The sequence below is a fragment of the Urocitellus parryii genome, chromosome 13 (assembly GCF_045843805.1).
Source record: "Urocitellus parryii isolate mUroPar1 chromosome 13, mUroPar1.hap1, whole genome shotgun sequence".
NCBI classification, from domain to species: Eukaryota; Metazoa; Chordata; class Mammalia; order Rodentia; family Sciuridae; genus Urocitellus; species Urocitellus parryii.
Window position 1 is genome coordinate 35,681,832 of NC_135543.1, and position 19,476 is coordinate 35,701,307.

The 19,476-nt window shown below is 44.5% G+C and overlaps 1 protein-coding gene across 9 annotated transcripts in view; it reads right to left on the reverse strand.

Annotated features, from left to right (window-relative positions):
• Positions 1-18,453, reverse strand: part of Fhod3 (formin homology 2 domain containing 3) — a 434,672-nt gene extending 416,219 nt beyond the window's left edge. For 5 of the 9 annotated variants that reach the window (XM_026400017.2, XM_026400016.2, XM_026400013.2 and 2 more), the window contains exon 1: positions 18,125-18,452. In XM_026400017.2, the coding sequence (XP_026255802.2) occupies positions 18,125-18,289 (165 nt within the window). In that variant the 5' untranslated portion in view covers positions 18,290-18,452. Of the gene's footprint in view, positions 1-18,124 lie in introns of all 9 variants that reach the window. The other 4 variants (XM_026400010.2, XM_026400011.2, XM_026400015.2 and 1 more) reach the window with 1 other exon arrangement.
• Positions 18,454-19,476: the final 1,023 nt, after the last annotated feature.

A 19,476-nucleotide genomic window follows, 5' to 3' on the forward strand; every position in this document is an offset into this window, starting at 1 on the left:
ACACACACACCCACACACAATAACAGGAACAGTGCTGCAGAATGACAGGGCATTAGGTGGGTGGTGTAACTGGTCTTAACAGCTGTGCCTCAAGCCACTGATTATTTTGAGCTTTATGTAAAGTGATTGGAAACTTTTGAAACACTAAGGATACCTAAGGCCCTTCCCTCACAAATGACTGCTCAATATGATCAAAATACACTTTGAAATACATATACACAGCTTCATAAAGCCAAAGAGCAGACCCCTCTTCCCATCTGAGGGGCTTGTAGCCCCAGTGGCTCATGCAAGCAGATGGGGGACACTCCGTTTTGTTTCTGGGCAGCTGCAGGTTGGGAAAGCTATGGCAAGGGGCTCCAGGTTTCTCCCTACCTGCCCAAGAGGACAGAGGCAAAACACAGTCCCAAGTGTACAAGGAGCAAAGCCTCTCTTGCCCCCCACAGGTTCCTCCTGCTTTGGCAATCTCTAGTCCCTCGACAAACACGTGCAGAATAATGAAATTTAAACTGTTTAGACTTTGCCGAGCTGCATACGTTAATCTAAGGAGGCCTGGGTTTTCTGCTTTACAGACCAGGCAAGCCAAGAAACTTTTTTTTTTTTTTTTAATGAGAGCTATGGCTCTCCAAGAGTGTGGGGGAAGAAAAGAGGCTTAAAGATACCAAAGCCCTGAGACACAAAGAAACCTCAGGCCCAGGGCACGGCCCCTCCTTTCCCCTTCCCGCTTCTTGCCTGAGGATTAGCTCTGGTCTTACTCATGGCTGTCTCAGCACACAGCGGCACATGCTGCAGCAGCAACGGCAGCCACACAACAGCCACCTCAGGGCCTGGCAGATCGCAGCCCTGGGGCAGGTTACCAAGGGGAGACACACACCCATCAGGACACCAAATCATGTTTTCAAAAGTCAGACTGTTGGCAGATGTGACAGGGAACCTGCAGACTGAGCACTGAGCTCTGCTGGGATTCAATGGGACATCACAGATTGGGGACTTTTCTCCAGTCCCCAGGCTGAAGGAACTGATGGAGCAGGCTGTGAATACAAACTCTGGGTTTCATCGAAGTCCTCCCTGACAGCTGATCTGAGGCTGGCTTTCAACCAAAGGGCTGTTCACCAACTAATGTTATAAGCAAAGTTCAAAGTCTTAGGCTGCACCAGGTTCCCCCAAGTTCCACCTGAACCCTCAGAACCCCTCTGCAAGAGCATCCCATTTTCATTCATAAGGGAACCTGGTCAAGGCTTCTGCACACTTAGGGTGACACATGGGAGGGGAAAGACTGGTTGCAGGTGGCAGGTCTGGAATCTGAGGTCTTAGGTGGCTAAGGAAGTAGGCTAAGAGTCACATCCACTGGGCCACAAGGCTCCATCACTTCTCATTTCTTCTCAGTGCACAATGGTCACAATACATTTTTCACTCTCTAATATTCTCCAGTGCTGCTGTCTGCTTCACTTATTGATGGCACAGTTGTCCCTTGGTATCTATGGGGAATTGGCTCCAAGACCCCACAGATAATGAAATCTGCAAATGCTCTACTCCCTTATGTAAAATGGCATAGTATTTCCATATAAACTTTAAGTATGGGTTGGGGTTGTGGCTGAGTGGTAGAGCGCTCACCTAGCACGTGCGAGATGCTGGGTTCGAACCTCAGCACCATGTACAAATAAATAAATAAAATAAAAGATATTTAAAAAAATCTTTAAGTATCCTCTCATAGAGTTTAAGTCATCTCTAGAATGCTTATAATACCTATACAGTGTAACTGTTACATAGAAAGTTGTTATACTATATTGTTTAGAAAATAATGACAACAAATAAAAGTATTTGTTCAATTTAGATGCAATGTTTTTCTAATATTTTGCACCTGTAGCTGGTTGACTTTACAGGGGCAAAACCTGCAAATGCAGAGTGCCAACTGTATCTTGACAATTGATAGAATTTCTGGTGATCCATATGTGCTCTGTGGGGTTTGAGAAATGACTCCCTCAAAACCCTGCCACAGGTATCATCACTTTGCAAAAGCAGTGGAATGAAGGTGCACAGCAAGTGTTGGCTGAAATCAGAGCCCAGAGTGACAAAGCTACACAAGGATGTCTCGATCCACTCACAACAGGGCCTTAGCAGGCTGAGGAGTAAAGAATAAGTGAATAGCTAAATGAAAATCAAAATGAACGGTCCTTTCTGTAGGCAGTGCTTTAAAAAAGTATTTAGACTCTAAGTCTAAATTCTTGTGACAAAGGGTATTTGTCATTACAAAATAATTAAAAAAAAAAATACTCTACCCAAAGCAATCAATCCCTCTTCTAGGAATTCACCACAGAAAAAGGAAAACTTATGTTCACACAAAATCTGCACACAAGTGTTTATAGCTGCTTTTATTAAAAATCATCAGAAATCATAAACAACCCAGATGTCCTTTAATGATGAAGAAATACAAACTATGGTATATCCATACTGTGAATACAACTCAACAATAAAAAGCAATGGACAGTTGATGCACCTGACAACTTAGATGGATCTCAAGGGTATTACGCCGAGTGAAGAAACCAGTTTCAAATGATTATACACTAGCCAGACACCGTAGCATCTACCTGTAATCCCAGCAACTTAACAGGGTTAGGCAAAAGAACCACAAGTTCAAGGCCAGCCTGGGCAACCTAGCAAGATCCTGTCTCCAAATAAAAACATAAACAACATAGGATGTAGTTAGTAGTAGAGTGCTGGCCTAGCATGTGTGAGGCCCTGAATTTGATCCCCAGCATCATAAAAAGAAAACAAAATGATTACACAATAAATAATTTTGTTCATGTGGCTTTCTGGAAAAAGCAAAACTCTATCTGCCTGCAGAGGGAGAACCTGGGAATAACTTAGACTTCTGGAATTGTCCTGTATCTTATTGGTGGTAGCAATTATAAGGACCTAGAATATGTTACAACTCATAGGACTGCACACCAAAAATAAAAGTTTATTTTACTGTATATGATTTTTTTAATTTCACAAATTCTTTAGCATTTCTCCTACAAAACACTAATATTGTTTTGAATGACGGCCAACCATAGTGATTTCCTTTTAATTAGTAATGGTAAGATGACGTCTTCCTGTTCCTATCATTTTGGAGTCCTAAGCTGTCATGGACATCCAAATACCTGGAAGCTACCATGAGGCATTGTGGAGAGACAACAGAGAGATAAAGAGAGATAGAGCCTCCTAAATGATCCTGAGCTGTCCAGGAGACAGCTGTATGTTTGGCCTCAGGGTCCAGAGAGAGACCTGGACCAGAGATATGAACTATAAGGTCATCAGAAAGTCCTTGAAGGAAAGCAGATTGACTGTGCAGAGAAGATGTGGTCTTGGGACAAGGGTTCTAAAGGAACAGAGAGGCTAGAACATCTACCACTAAACTTAGAACTGTGAGCATTCCTCAGAAGGAAAGAGCAGAAATGGCAAGCGCTGCTAAGATGTTAAGATAAAAACAGAAAAGTATCTACTGAATTCAAAAACAAGTACTTTAGCAAGAGGAGATTCATTGTGGTGGTAGGGATGGGAACTGGAGGGAACAAAAGAGACAGGGTAGGAAGACAGTCCCAAGATGCAGAGAGGGAAGTGGGGAAGAAAGAACACTGGATGAGAAGCCAGGGAAGAGAATTTTTCTGGATGGAGAAGACTTTAGATTGTCTAAATACTAAAGGAAGGATCCAGATGGAGGTCCAGGGTAAAGTGGAAAGGAGTTGGCCTAAGCCAGAAGGGCAGAGAAAAAGGGACAGGTAAATGGCAGGCAGGTAGGGCAGGGCTGCACTAGGAGCTGCTACATCTTGGCAGTCAAAGGTAGGGACCTGAGCTAGGGGTGGGGATGCCATGGTGGGGCAGGGAAAGCAGGTCTGACAGCATAGCTGTGAACAAGACAATGATGAAGCCCGGGACAGGTGGGACCTGCTGGGGTCCATAAGAAGCTGCAGTCCACAGGCAGCTGGGGCTGGAGGCCACCTAGACCCCTGTGACATACAAAAAAAAAAGTGGCCCTTTTTTGTTTTTGTCCATAACAGCCCCGTGAGGCAGGTGCTACTCTTCAAGGTTGTAGGAGAAGGAACGTGGAACGCACAGACCTGTCAGAGGCAGAGCCACCGCCGCTTGGCCAACGCTCGGTGTTGGTTCTTTTAGTTACTTTTCCAGGTCAGAGTCTGACACCAGGCAGACACCCACAGATGTTTGTGAAAGGGAGGAAGGAGAAAGGGCCCCTGTAAAGGGTCAAGTCCTAAGCCCTCATTGGCTAACACCCAGAATAATCAGCTCACCAGGAATTAGCAGTGGCCAGACCCACAGACAACAGGAGTCCCTGCCCTCTCTGCCCAGCCAGCACACCCTCTGAGGCACTGCCTCTCTCTCCTCCTTCCCAAGATATCTTGGTAGGTGACTCTTTCAGTGACTACCTATCCATTCATCTCCATTCTTTCCCCATTCCTCTTTCCCTCACCTGTTCTTTATCATTGTTTTCCTCCCATCTATTCTCTTCCTTTGCCATCATGTTTCTATTAGGGAGAGTGGAAGTAACTTTTGAAATGGTTTTATGCTCACTGATGACATGCCCAGTTCCCCAGTTAAGCCCCCCAAAACCCACCCAATGCAAGCCATCCTCATTCACCCAGAGCTATCAAGGCTGATCCTGACTCCCAAGACCTGCCTGCCTCTCACCTGCATGGAGCACCCTCCACCTGCCTTTTCATCTCAGGTGGGGTTTAACACCCTTTCCCCAGGAGGCCTGCAGGACCATGCAATTCACAAGGAATTTTCCCCAAGCCTGATGTTTCTATGGCTTTGGTGCTCTATATCACATGTTGATGTGAGTCATATGATGTATTCAGTTGTTACTTTGCTTTTTATTGAGTTTATGACTTATTTCTCCAAAAAAAAATCCTAACAAGAAAAGGGATAATTTTCACATTCCTGGAATCATCAGTCTCAATAGAAGTGAAGCTTTCCACTGAGCCAATTCTAACCCCCAGCCCATGTAAAAAAACCGTCACTGACTGGTTATGCAGAACACCATCCGAACTCAGTTTGGATTTTTCCCTGATTTTCTCCACTTGGCACACTTCACTGGATGTCAGAATTGTTCACTTATCTCCAACAGACCAAGCTATGGAGCCCACATCAGAGAGTCAGGCATGAAGGACCAAAACTGTGCACCAAGTTCCAGTCTTGTCGCCCTGTGAGAGGCTGCTATTGTGCATCGGTGACACACCAACCTGACTGCATCTTTCTCGTCTTTGAGATGGGCGCCTGGATGTCCATCTCACCCCCTTTTAGGGTTGTGTGAGGATCAGCCAGGCTAACCTACATCCCAGTGCCTTGTAAATTGCACAGACACGCCACGATTCTAATACTGGCCTATTCAGTGATGAATCACTGTCCACAAAAATGCACCCAGTTCTGGGAACAAAAAAACCACTCACATCACTGACTATTGTTCTGGACAGACTGCCCCACAGCTCTTCTCTCCCTACTTCCAGACACATGTGCTCTTGAGCCTGAATGGAAGACCCGGAGGAAGACTGGATAGCCTCACCCACCTCCTGACGCTGGCCACCCAGACACTAGCCACTCAGGTACTGCTGAGTCCTGGTGGTTTATGGAAGCTTCAATCAGAAGCCAGCCTGAGCACCTATGGCCATGGCTATTATCCAACAGAAAGGAAGGGGTAATAGATCCTTCCAAGGGGTAATAGATCCTTCCAAGTGCTGTCACCTGAAACAAATCCCACCTAGCACCTCCATGAGTGTCAAAAGGCAGCATTTCCACATGTGGAGAGTCAGACTCTGCATTCACCATTCCTGTCTCTCCAGATCCATTAATCACAGCTGCTAATGCTGCCACAGCTGCCCGGGCCTCAGGCACCTTGCATCCAGCACAGTTTACAACTCTCCTCTCCCTCCCCAAGACTCACCTGCAGTTTGTGAAGTTACAATTCATAAGTATCACATGGACAGAACAGGGATGTGGCAAAGGTCTGAGGACATAGCTCTTGAAGGTTAAAGGCCCACCCTACAAACATGTTTCCATTATTGCAAACATCACATATATGCATGTATACTATACTTTTCCCTTTTAACATTCTTTGAAATATATATATATATATATATATATATATATATAGAGAGAGAGAGAGAGAGAGAGAGAGAGAGAGAGAGAGAGAATTTTTTATGTATCAGGGATTATCTTAGGAACTCTGAAGGAAAAGAGGCACTAAGACACCCTCCCTGCTCCTGGAGCTTTTTTCACTTGTCCAGGAGATAGAGCCACAGAATAAAATAAGAACCAGGGGGTCATGGTAGGGGGAGCACAGTGCACAACTGGGGAGGCCTGGGGGAGAGCCCAGCATGACTGTGTCCTTCCAAGAAGGGAGAGGAAATGGGATATGCATACATAATTTATTCAGGGTTTCAACTGTCATTTCTATGTCACTCTTGGCAATAACTCCAGCTTATTATAAAGGAAAAAGTCAGGCTAGCCCTGGGCTTCAGGGCTCACCCAGCTCTCGACCAGCTACCCTGATTTAGAGACTAGCTCTCCAAGCAACTCCAATACTTAAAATGGGGAAAACTTCTCCCATCCAAGGTGAAACCTTTACCCTTCAACTCAGCAATTAAACATCTAGGAATTTATCTTAAGGAAATCATCAGATACAAGCATGAAGATTTTTTTCTGCAAGTATACATATTACAGCATTATCTGGGTTTTGTTGTTGTTGTTTTGTTTTGCTTTGTTTTTTGGCAACTACCTACATATTCAATGGTTCGTTTATGCATGCATGCATGCATCTAATGAATATTTATTAGATACCAAGCATGGAACAAATTAGACATTAAAGGAGACGAAGCACTTTCCCTCATGAAATGTGGGGGCAATGGTCACATGAATTGTGGTCCACACACAGTCTCAATTACCATGCTATCATTAAAAATGATGTGCCCTATGCACAGTTAATGGCTTGGGAAAGTACTCAGATGAAATATTTTAATATTCATATAGTAAAATTCTGGTAAGACATAAAAGTGTTAGGAGGCGTTCCCTTGGGTGATGAGAAAAGGAATTTGTATTTTTTCAATGTGCTTTTCTGTAATCTACAAACTTATACACATGCTCATTTGGTAATGGGATCAGATGTCGTTTATCATTTAAGGTTAAACCTTGCCTTGGTCCTTCCCTCATGGAATCTAGCTTTGTCAGTGTAACCTCTTGCCAACAGCATCACCTGATTCCACATACAGTTCACAGTTGCTATATGAAGATGCTGTAGGGTAAGGCATGCAAATGCCAAGAAACATATATTAACTTGAGTACTAGAAATAGCCTACACTAGTCATCTGTCACAAGGAAAAAAGACGCTTTTTACTTCTGCCATCACAAAGAAAGGTAACAGGTTTAATATTTCCAGCTACCTGGTTCAGGCACTACCTACAGGTCATGTTACCAAACCCTGGGGTCATAGTTTTTCCAGCTCATCCATCCTACTTCTACCCTTTCAGACAAAACCAACCAATTAATTGTCCCCATCTGTTGGGAGATGAGAGTCTACCTCTCCAAGTAAAAATCAGGGAGGAATGGTCATCTGATAAATGCAGCTCAGAAACGGGAGAGCCTACCCTTGGAGGCAATCAGTCACAGGAAGAAGATAGAAGGTACTTTCATTAGACACTCTACAGTCGGGACTTCTGTATGGAAACAGCTGAGATGAGGAGACCACTTTTCCCTCCAATTCTAAATTATGATAATTCAGTGCCCCCTCCTCAAAAAAAAAAAGCCATACAAATATTTCTGCACATTTACTATGTACCAGGCATTGTTCTACAATCTGGAGCTACACCAGTAACAAAACAGACAAAAAAAAAAAAAAATTCTTTTTGCTCTCCCAGATCAGTGAACCAGCCACTAACTAGTAGAAGACTTTGGAGTTTGGTCTGAATGACCAGGTGCCTAAATAAGGTTTGGTACAGAGGAGTGACATGATCTGACCCTCATTTTAAAGTAACTTTTTGCTCTGTAGCTAACCACACAAACCTGTTGCCAAGCTGCTGCTTCATGTTAAAATCCACTGAAGGGACCATGTCTAGTTCTCTAACCCTTTCCTATTTCCCTGCTAATGCCTATGTTAAGGTAAAGAGGAAGCCTGCACGTCCTTAGACATCAAGACTTAACCATAAATGGCAGCTAGACAGTGTAGTGTTAGCACAATAACTATAGACAGACAATGGAGCAGAGAGCCCAGAAACATACCCTGTCTGTATAAATGATACAGAGAGAGCTCTGAACAGTGTGCTGTACTCCCCACATCTTGGATACCCCCCCAACCTCCTAACCTTGACTGCTTCCCAGGGAGTCTACCCTAAGCCCTTCCAACTGCACACAGCGTGCCTAGAGAAATAGCAACAATGACTCTCAAAAAGAGATCTCCTCCTAATTATTCACAAGGGTTGAAAGCTAGGTTTTCAGGGTATAGCACCTTTAATGATATTACATTTTGCTGTTATTTAATGAAATTACAGAAATAGGAGACAGAGCATTGTTTAAACCAGTTGTCTCAATCCTAGTATCACCACCTAGTCATGAGGACTGTTTCCACTGATTCTATGCTAAAATTGTAATGAGGGGAAGGTTGGAGAAGGTGACCTTGAATCATAGATAAAACAGGCACATAAGTGATATAAAATGTAACTGTTATAAACATCTTTATTCAAAATTGTAGCCAGTGAATGGCTACAATTGGTACAGAGGAATGAACCTTGTCCCCATTCTCTCCTCCAAGGACCCTCTCTCAGAGTCACCCACCTGCTTTAAGTATGCTAGCTCTAGTCATTCAAGCTCCAGGGCACTTGCCCATCAATTTATTTGCTATAAAGTCCAAATCCCCTTCAGATTTAAGGGACCAGTCAGAAGATACCTTGGTTATTTTCCATTCTGAGAACTTTTAAAAATCTTGGGTTTGTCTCATATAATCTTGGTTAAGACTCTGGCACTTCATTCCCTACCATAAAAATCAGGCAAGAAGAAGCAGACTAGTCTAACAATGCTAAAGAAGCTTTCTTCTCATTTATTTTCTAATAATGCTAAAAAAATATTTGATACAGTGCTCAAGAAATTTATTTGCTTCCTCTTTTCCAAATCCAAGGATAGTTTTCTACATTGAATTGCATTATTAACATTGTTCCTTTTCAACTTATTAAAAAATGTTAAGTTCTCCCCGCCCCCAACATTCAGTTCTAAACATTTTTCCTTGGAATCTAACTTTTAACATCTAAGTTACAAACTAATTAGTAAGGAGAAGTTATGTTCCCAAGTTGCAAATGGATACAATGTAGATTCCATTTGTTACTCTGTGTCTCTAAAAATAGAAAAAACTACTAGGTAGGTATTCTTGTTGATTCATAGTAATTTAAAATTTTTGCTTTCAAAAATGGTCCATCTTTATCCTCCTCAATAGTTAACACACAAATGGGTTCATCTGACCATAAAAAAAATCAAAAGTTGACTGCAATAATAAGGGCTATATTTTCATACAGCCTTATATTTTCAAATACATTACAGCATGCCTGCTGTTCACTGTCTCCTGGGATGCTCTTTAGAGGGATACCGAAGATGAAGGTGAAGCTGGCTTACTAGGAAAGAGGTAAGAGCCTCCTGTGGTAGGGTTGGGGTTGTGGCTCAGTGGTAAAACACTCGCCTAGCATGTACAAGGCACTGGTTCGATCCTCGGCACCATATAAAAAATAAATAAGTGAAATAAAGGTATCATGTCTAACTAAAAAAAAATATTAAAAGAAAGAAAAAAAAGAGAGCCTGCTGTGGCCATGCCAGGCAAGTCATGGGCTCTAATAGCCACTGAGAAACTCAATGCCATTAGATTGGTATAATTTATTGTATCTTAGTCACATCTTCATATAGAGATTTTAAAAATGCAGATGTCTACACTAAAGCTACAGGTATAGTTCTACCTTAGCATGTCCTTTACTAACCTAACAGTTTATGTAACTGGTAGTCACTTCATCCTGGGAGATGACTGAGCCTGGAAAGACAATCTGACCATAAATAGTCTGATGCCTACACTTGTCTTTCTAAGATCCTAAGGAGAACATGATCACCAGGGTGGGAAGAAAAAAGTGTCCATAGAGAAAGGACAAAAAACTCATTGATGGTTAGCCATACCATGCTCAGTGATGCTTAATGGAAAAGGGAACACTGAAACTCAAACTAATATTTTAGCTCTTTTATTTAAAAAAAAAAGTTTTTCAACATATGCAAAAGCATAGAAAATATTATAAGATTGACCCCTCCCCATATACCCACATTACAGCTTTAACTAATGATCTACTTTGTTCCATGAGTACTTAGGGAAAGAGGTAAGAATATCAATTGTTGCTCAGTTTAAGGGTTTTTGTTGTTGTTATTTTGTTGTGTTGTGTTGTATTTTTGGTTTTGGTTTTGTTTTTGATTTAGAAGTTTTGTTTTTATTTGACCTCATTTAAGGAAGTAGGGGGAAAGCAATAGACATAAACCACCATGGAAAACAGCATTTTGACTGGATATTATAAGGTTACCAAGACAAGAATTTTACACAAATATTGTACTCTAGTTAATAAATAAATTTAAGTTTTTATACATAGGATACTGGGACATACTGAGTTAAACACAACCACAATACTACTATCACAACTTTAAAATTAATTTTAATATAAAATGCCAATCACTGTTTCAAAGTTTCCCAATCAACTCATATATTTATTAAACACATACATTCAATGTGTGTGTTTGAATCAGTATCAGTATTCAATTAGAACCACGCATTGTCATTGGTTGATATGTCTCAAATCAAATCTCTTTTTTTAGACCTGGTCTTGGCTTTTTGCCCAGGCTGGACTTGAACTCAAGATCGTCCTACCTCAGCCTCTCCTTTAGCTGGGACTACAAGCATGCATGCCCAGCTTCAAATCTCTTTTCATCTGCTGTTTCCTTCTGTTCTTTTTTAAAAACTTTTTTTAATATTTATTTTTCAGTTTTATGTGGACACAATATCTTTATCTTATTTTTATGTGATGCCGAGGATCGAACCCAGTGCCTCATGCATGCTAGGCGAGCACACTACCACTTGAGCCACATCCCAAGCCCCTCTTTTTTTTTTCCTTTGCAATTTATTTGTTGGAGAAATGTTATTTCCCATAATTGAGAGTTTGCTGAATACATCCCTATGATAAGGCTTGATATTCACTATGACTTAATTGTCCCTATTTCTTTCTTCATCAGTTCAGAAAAAGCCCTAGAAACATTCCCCCACCTCCCTCTTTTCCCAACCCCAGAAAAGTCTGAATGTCTCTGTAAAGGAACAAATGCTGACAAACAGAGTCTCTGCAAATGACCTGCAGAGGTGGACCCAGCTATGCTGATTAGAAAGGCAGTTTTCATCAGGAGACCTTGCCAAGTCAGCCACAGCCAACAGGAGTAGACCTCAAGATAAGATGTGGAGGTTGTGAGAAGCGGTGACTGTCCTCTGTCTTAAGAAGGAAAAGTTCCCAAGTGTTCAGAAGTTTCATCATTAGAAAGAAATAAACCACGAGAAGAAAGGAGTGTGGGGGAGGGGGTTCCTGGGTTGGCCTCAGCATGTTAATCAGTTTTAAAGCTGCCACCAGTAAGAACTAGCATTTCAGTCTGGCGGGGGAGGGCAAAGACAGTCCTCTTGTTTTCCAGAGGGACTCAGGTTGGACTCTTAAGACAAAGGGCACAGACACAGAGCTTCAACCCTGGAAGGACTTAACAGAGCAGAGCCATTTAAATCATAGCCCTGTGACAGGCAGCCACCCTCACCCCACCCCCACCCTCACAGACAGCATGTGCTCTGCTGGTTTTCTAATAATGGGACACAGTTGGCTACAGGCTTTGGAAGGGAAAAAAAAAAAAAAAGACTTGACCTTAAGTCCCAGCTCTTTCACTTAAAGCAGTGTGACCTTAGACAACCTGCTTATCCTAGCTGTTCCTCAGTTTCCTCATCTGTTAACTGAGGATTTCTCTTCTGTCTGCCTGCTAGAGTTGTTATGGGGATACATGAAGTTTCATAGGGGGGCCTACAGTACAGTCCCCAGAACAAGCTCATTAAATGCTATCCCTGACCCCCACAAAGATTACTACCAGTCGGTTCCAACCCAGATCCTTGCAAGGAGCCATGACAGCACCTGCTGGGTGTCTGGCTGGGTTACCAACAAGATCTGTGGCCATGCATGAAACAAAGCCAACTGACCCATAAAGGGTTCAATCCCATGATCCTGATCTCAATAGCAAGGCTCCAACCAACTGAGCTAATTACAGTGGAGTCAAATTCGACTCTACTTATACCAAGATACTCTTAGCAATTCATACAACATTCTTAAACAGCATTGTCCTAAGATGCTATGACACGACACACTTGCCAAGTTTACTAATGATCTCATCTTTTAAAAATCTTAATGTAATGTAGCAAACAGATGTGTCCCTTAAGAGGATTAAGGTGGAAATTCATTAGTGCAATAATACCAGTGGATTTGTGTTCTAAAACTAACACCAATCAATCAACTTAGTGCACACCCTGTCTTAGCACTACTTAGCTTCTAGAGGCAACATAGAGAATGGGGCAGCTGGGTCTTCGTCCTCAAGGAAGCTATCTGCAAACATAAGAAACAGTGAGAAACCCTGAACTGAGTGACTTAGCTACATCACCTGTAATAGGTGCTGCTTAGACTGTAGCGTGCACAGGTATCACCAAAGCATCTTGGTAAAATGCATGTTCTGATTCAGCAGGTCAAGGGAGGTCAGAGAGTGTGCAGTTCTAATAAAGGCCCAGATGATGCCCAACCCACACTCCATATAGCAGGAAGATCTAATCCTCACTGTCATGGGTCAGTTTACAGATGGGATAGCGGGCGGAGGCAACAAGGCAACCACCAAAACAAAGGTAGTGAGAAAGGAACAATCAGGAAACATTCAAGTCTTATCCAATGAGGATGCATGCTGGAATGTGGACAGCTGCCTGGAAGAAGAACATTTAAGACACAAAAGTAGAGTCATTAAGAGCTTAGATCTGATGTCAGAAGCCAACTCTGCAACTTCAAACTGTGTGACCAAGTGGCTTCCTTCCAGTCTTGGTCTCTCTTGGTATGACATGCAATATCACCAGTACCTGGCCCAGGGATGGTTATGGGATTGGTGAGTAGACACATGTCTAGAATAGTCCCTGACTCAGACAAATGCCTAGGACACAGTAGCTATTATTACTAGTCTCTCTAACCTACAGCAGGCAATGAAACATTTTCTGAATTAAATTACAACATCATTTTTAAAACGTACTGTTTTGACATGTATGCTAATAGTCATCACTTTGTAAAAAAAAAAAAAAAACTACAATTCTACAATTCCAGTTTTGTCCATCAAAGAGGAAAAAAGATAATCCTTGGATCCTTGGATCCTTAAATTCCTTTAGCATCAGACAATCGAAAACACATTTTATGCTTTAAAATGCCCATTATGCTATTAATTCTGCTGCAATGTTTTTTTTTAAAATTAGAAGTCCTATAATTACAACTTTTCTTTAAAATCATTAAGATAGAAATAAACACCTAATTATGCATCATTTGAAGACAAAAACAAAAGGCTTCACTAACTGCAGCCAAAACATAACCACCAAAATGAACATCTCTCCTGTTTTGACCATTTTTATTACCAAACTAATGATTTATTTAATCATCTTGCCTGGAACTACTATGAAAAGCTGGTAGGGGTTTTTTGTTCTTTGGTTGGTTTGATTCTGTTTGTTTCCCCAGCTCTGTCAGCTGGTGGGGCCGGGGTGGGAGGTAGGAAGGAGATAAAGCATAATAAGTATAATATATTGTTTTTGTCCAAGACAATAGTTTTGTTTAATGAATAACTTCTAATGAAATCAGCAGAGATCAGTAAAATTAATAGATCATTAGTTAAGATGTCCAGGCTCAAGCTTCAGCCAGAAAGGTCTTAGAGGTTGTCCAGTTCAACGGCTCCCAGGACAAGAGAATCCCTATACCAGCTTTAAAAATTGAGTTCCTCTGGGGTAGCTTTTTCCAGGTTGGTTACCTGTGTGTGTGAAAACTCATCCAGCCACACACTAATGCACTGCACTTTTCTGTGAGGATTGGGGGAATCTACTTCAATCATAAGTTACTCCCTCAGAGACCTGAACATGCAGGACAGCTGAGAACACTGAGAGTGTGTGCAAGTTCCACGCTCATGCTGTCCCCTTTCCACCACCCAGAGTGCCCTCCCCCAGGCCCAAAGCAACTCCCCATCTTGCCAAGGTCAAAGTCGGTGGATTTGGGAGAAGTGTTCTCTGTAGCCCTAGAGAGCTTACTTGTGGCAGGCCCCTGGAATAACAGCTAGTCCACTCTCATCATAAGCTAATTCACAGAAGTGCTGGTAATATAAGTTCCCACCTCTGACTATGAACTCTACCAGACCAGGAATTCTTCAAGCTCTTACTCATGCTTCTAACATTCACCTGCCCTCAGGCCAAAAGGTGCCAGGCACACAAAGGTGATTGGGTGAACAGCCCAAGGTAATGGATCTGAAGACCCAGAAGGTACAGTTTCTGCCTACGGCCAGACAGCTGGTCCTGGGAGTGCAGAGTCTAACAAGGGTTTGCCTGGTTAGACTCTTTAGCTCCCTACTCTAAGCAGAGAAACTAGGTCATTTAAGTGAATTTCCTCATCTCTAAGGTAGAGAAAACAAAAATCCCTACTTCTTGGAGCTGTGTAGTATTAAATGAGATCATGCACTGAGAGCCCCAGTGGAGCACATGCAGGGATGACAAGTGCTTAAAACTCACTATCTCTTTGTACCATAGGTGGATCATCCAATTTTAAGATTTCTGCTGGAGCCAGGGACAGTGGTGCATGCCTATATCCCAGCAACTTGGGAGTCTGAGACAAGAGGATTGCAAATTCAAAGCCAGCCTCAGCAACTTAGTAAGACCCAGTCTCAAAGTAAAAAATAAAAAGGGCTGGGGATGTGGCTCCGGGGTTAAGCACCTCTGAGTTTAATCCCCTGTATCAAAAAATAAAAAATAAAATAGAGGGGCTGGGGCTGGGGCTGGGGCTCAGAGGCAGAGCGCTCGCCTGCCATGTGTGAGGCACTGGGTTCGATCCTCAGCATCACATAAAATAAAAATAAAGTTATTGTGTCCACCTATAATTTAAAAATAAATATTTTTAAAAAATAAAATAAAATAGAAAGGGCTGTAGATGTAGCTCAGTGTTAAAAAGTGCCTCTGGGGCACGAGATGGGAGGGAAAGAGAGAGAAAAGGGGAATTGCATGGAAATGGAAAGAGACCCTCATTGTTATAAAAAACTACATAAAAGAGGTTGTGAGGGGAATTGGAAGAAAAATAAGGAGAGAAATGAATTACAGTAGATGGGATAGAAAGAGAAGATGGGGGGAGGGGGATAGTAGAGGATAGGAAAGGTAGCAGAATACAACAGTCACTAGTAAGGCATTATGTAAAAATGTGAATGTGTAACCGATGTGATTCTGCAATTTGTATTTGGGGCAAAAATGGGAGTTCATAACTCACTTGAAACTAATGTTTGAAATATGATATGTCAAGAGCTTTGTAAGGTTTTGAACAACCAATAAAAATAAAATAAAATAAAAGCAAGTGAAGCTAGAGGGTTATTCAGGGTTTTCCAATCCACGATGTAATGGCCCCACTGCCTTTGGCTTTTGGTAAGGGTGCTGTTTGGTAAAGGTGGAAGTAGATAGTGAACACAGCCACACACATCATGGGCCAGGAGCAGAGAGCCAGGGGGACAGTCTAGAGTCCCACAATCCATGGAAGGCACACTCCCAATAACATAAGGTCCTTGAACCAAACCCCATTCAAAAGTCCACAGCACCTCTCAGTAGCACCACCCCGGGACCAAGGCTACAGCACACAGGCCTTTGGAGGATGGACTTCCAACATCCAAACAATATCAGGACTTAGCACATGGACAAAAGTTGAAACCCTGAGAGTAAGAGAGAGTTCAGGGTAAGCGTGAATGGTGAGAAGCCGGCTGATGTTATAACAGCTAAGCTGGAGAAACAGATTGCCTGGGCCAGAGGCTAGAAGGTAGTGAATGCTCAATAAATGTTTGATGACTCGAATTAAAAAAAAAAAAGTGCCTCTGGGTTAAATCCTCAATACTAATTAATTAATTAATTAATTTCCTGGAAACTAAAGATAAGAATGTGCACTTAGCTACATAAATGCCCTAAATTCTGCTCTTGAATGGGGAAAAAAATACAAATCATATGAATATGCTCCAGGAGTTTTTGCTCAAAAGATTCTGAGATTGAGGCTGGCAGGTCTTCAAGACAAGAGTTAAGGTTCTCTGTAAGATATCTTCTGGTTCTGTTTGTCCCACAATGGACAACTTAGAAAATGCTGTGAGCCAGTGCAACTGCTATCCTGTGGCTTCTGGTGGGGGGTGGGGAGGAGGGGTACACCAGGATTTCCTCCTACCATGCCAAGAACACTGGATCAAGACTGGGGCTCTTCCATGGAAACATAAAAATATACTTCAGTTTGCAGCTTGAAAGGTCAACCCATGTATATAGGGTATGAAATCCAAGGAAACCACTTCAAGGTCACAAGGCCACAATTATGAGTCTTCTGTGGTTTCAACAAAAGATCACTGTAATCAGAGACCATAATGAATGGAATAATCATGATGCAGAAGAAACTGAAAACTTTTAACTGAATCCACAGATTGAGAAGAACCAAAGAACTTACTAAAATGATTCTGATAAGCTGAACCCATAATACAGCATTCTGTCCCTCTGTCTCCCCAATCCAGGGTGTTTTTAATGGCCAGAAAGGTTTTCATGTACAATAAGTATAACCATCCTGCACCAATAAGAGAATGAGATGGAACTGCCCCAGTTCTCATTCCTGAAAAGGGATTGCTAGTTAAGTGGGGTAGAGGAAGCACTGGTATACTAATAGAAGGGGTAAACATCACTGTCAAAGTCCATTGATTTCCAGAAACAACCTCCTCTTGTACTTCCAAAGCAGGTGAACACCATACAGAAAATATGAAGAATTTTTCAAAATCACTTTTGTTCTTCTTGGCATCAAGGGTTATCTTGCCACATATTTGTCAGTGTTGATCTTCAAGGAACAAATCATCTCCAAGCTTTGACATGAACCCTACGCAGAAAATATAACGAAGTGGTAATTCTTCAAGGTGCAGTAAATCTATTTAAGTGGGAGGGTTTCTCCGGGTAACTAAATGATTAGCTTTCAATACCCTACTCTTTAGAACAATCACTTCACAAGACGCTGTCTTCCTTCAAAGAGTTTTTAAAAGAAGAATGAAAGAAAACTCTCTAACGGGTGGACTGAGAAGCCATTCTTCCCAGGGGACACTCATTTGGGGCTCCCAGGCTAAGGCTTTGTGCGCGCGCCGCCCCCCACACCGCACCCCCACCCCTCCTCCCACAGAGACCGCTCCTCCAAGGTTTCCAAGGCCACCTGCTTCTCAGAAGAAAAAGGGGATACTGTGTGCGCTACCGCAGTGCGCGGTGGGCGTCCTCGCCGCTGCCCCCCAGGCAAAGAAGGGGAGGTGTCCCCGGGAAGCATGCTTTGTCGCGAGGGTCGCGAGGGTCGCGAGGCCGCCTGCAGCTCCCCAGAGGCCCAAGAGAGGTTTTGTCTCTGGCGTCGCCCAGAGCTCTTCCCTAGGTTCTTTCCGCGCCTTCTCCAGGGCCAAACACAGGCATCCGAACCCCACCCCGCCCACCCCACCGATCTAACGGCCCGCAACTGGGAACCTTCTCCATCCCGCCTCCGGCCATAACCGCACCTGCTCGGCCGCACCGGCCCCCAGCTCTGAGCCAGAGCGTGGGGCTGTCCTTCCCGCCCGCCCAGGAGGATTCCGCTCCAGTCCGCGGGTACCCAGAGCCCTCTGCTTAAAGTGGAGAGGGATCTGCGCTAGGGCGCTTGTCCCCGGGGGCCGCGCCCAGTCAAGCCCGCCTGCAGCGCCCACACCCCCGCGCGCACCGCGGCAGGGGCTGAGTCCAGGGGACCTGGCTTGCCCCACCGGGTCGTACCTTGTGCGGCGCCCTTAGCAGCCGATGAACCCCAGCCAGCTGGGTGCCGAGCGCGAGGTCCTCGCGAAACGTGAACAGCGGCGGCCGGCTGGGCTCGGGGAAGTTGGTACTGTTGAAAGGGTCGGTGTCGTCCAAGAACTGCACCCGGCAAGCCAGCGTGGCCATGATGCATCCCTGCCGCGGGGGGCACGGGCCCCGGGGTCAGCGGGGCCTCGGGCCGGCACACCCGATCGCTCGGCGTAGGGGAGGCCGCAGCCGCCGCTCGCTGGCTCGCGGGCTCTCAGGCTCCGGCGCGCCCGGCTGCAGCCCGGGCTCCGGCCGCGGGGGGCGGGGCGGGGGCGGGGCAGGCGCGCCCCCTCCTTTCCCCTCTTGCTCCGGCTCCTCCCCTCCTGCGTTCCCTGCTGCACCCTGCGCGGGACCCGACAACCCAGAGCCACCCGACCCCTACAGCTCCGACAAGTAAAGGGAGGAGGATTCTCTCCGCTTCCGCAGCCCAGCGCTAAGCCAGGCCGGAACGCACAGCCGGCAGACTGCTCTGCACGTGGCCCCGCAGTTTTGGCCCCAGCTACAGCCCCTTGGATCCCTGAGAACAGGGTTTGGGAGACAGGGCCGCCCTCAGGCTTTTTCCCCACCTGGGGTGGCGGGGGGGGGGGGGTAACCCTTAACAAATGAAAGTGGCAGCGGCCGGCTTCTTGCTGCCAGGATTGGTAAATCTCAGCTGGACACCAGGGGATAAGGGAATCGCCTCCCAGCACCGGGAGCCCAGATGTGGGCTTCCGGAAGGTTATTCTTGGGGAGAAGGAAGGCTAGAGGAGAGGGAAGAGCCGGGGACCCCAGGCAGCTCTTCTCAGACAAGCTTAGGGGAAACCCAGGGGCACAAGGAGAGAGGCCTGGAGGGCTGAGAGGATAGGCGCAGGGCCTGGCCCGGGTACGCTAATTGGGCTGTGCATCAGCACCGCATCCCTCCCCAGTTAGGTCTCTGAAAGCCTTAACTGGGCCTTTTGGAGACCTGGAAAGGCGTGAGCTTCCGGTGAGGTCTCGGGATTGCGGACGGTGGCGGAGAACCCGGGATCCCCTCGCAATCTAGGGACTTAGAGGGAAACCTCCTCCAGCGAGGAGGCGCTGCCTTGCTCTGCTCTCCTCGCTGCTCATGGGCGACCCCCTTTGTTTCCAGTGAGAATTAACGGCTCTCTCCATTCCCAGGCTCTAGCTCAATTCGGAAGTTGTAGGTCGCCCCGACATCCAATCACTATTAACACCTACGTCTCTGTGAAACAGCTCCATAAGAAACCCTTATCTCATACTTAGAAGCCTCATGCTTTAACCTTTCCCTCGGCGTGGCCTCCTTCCCC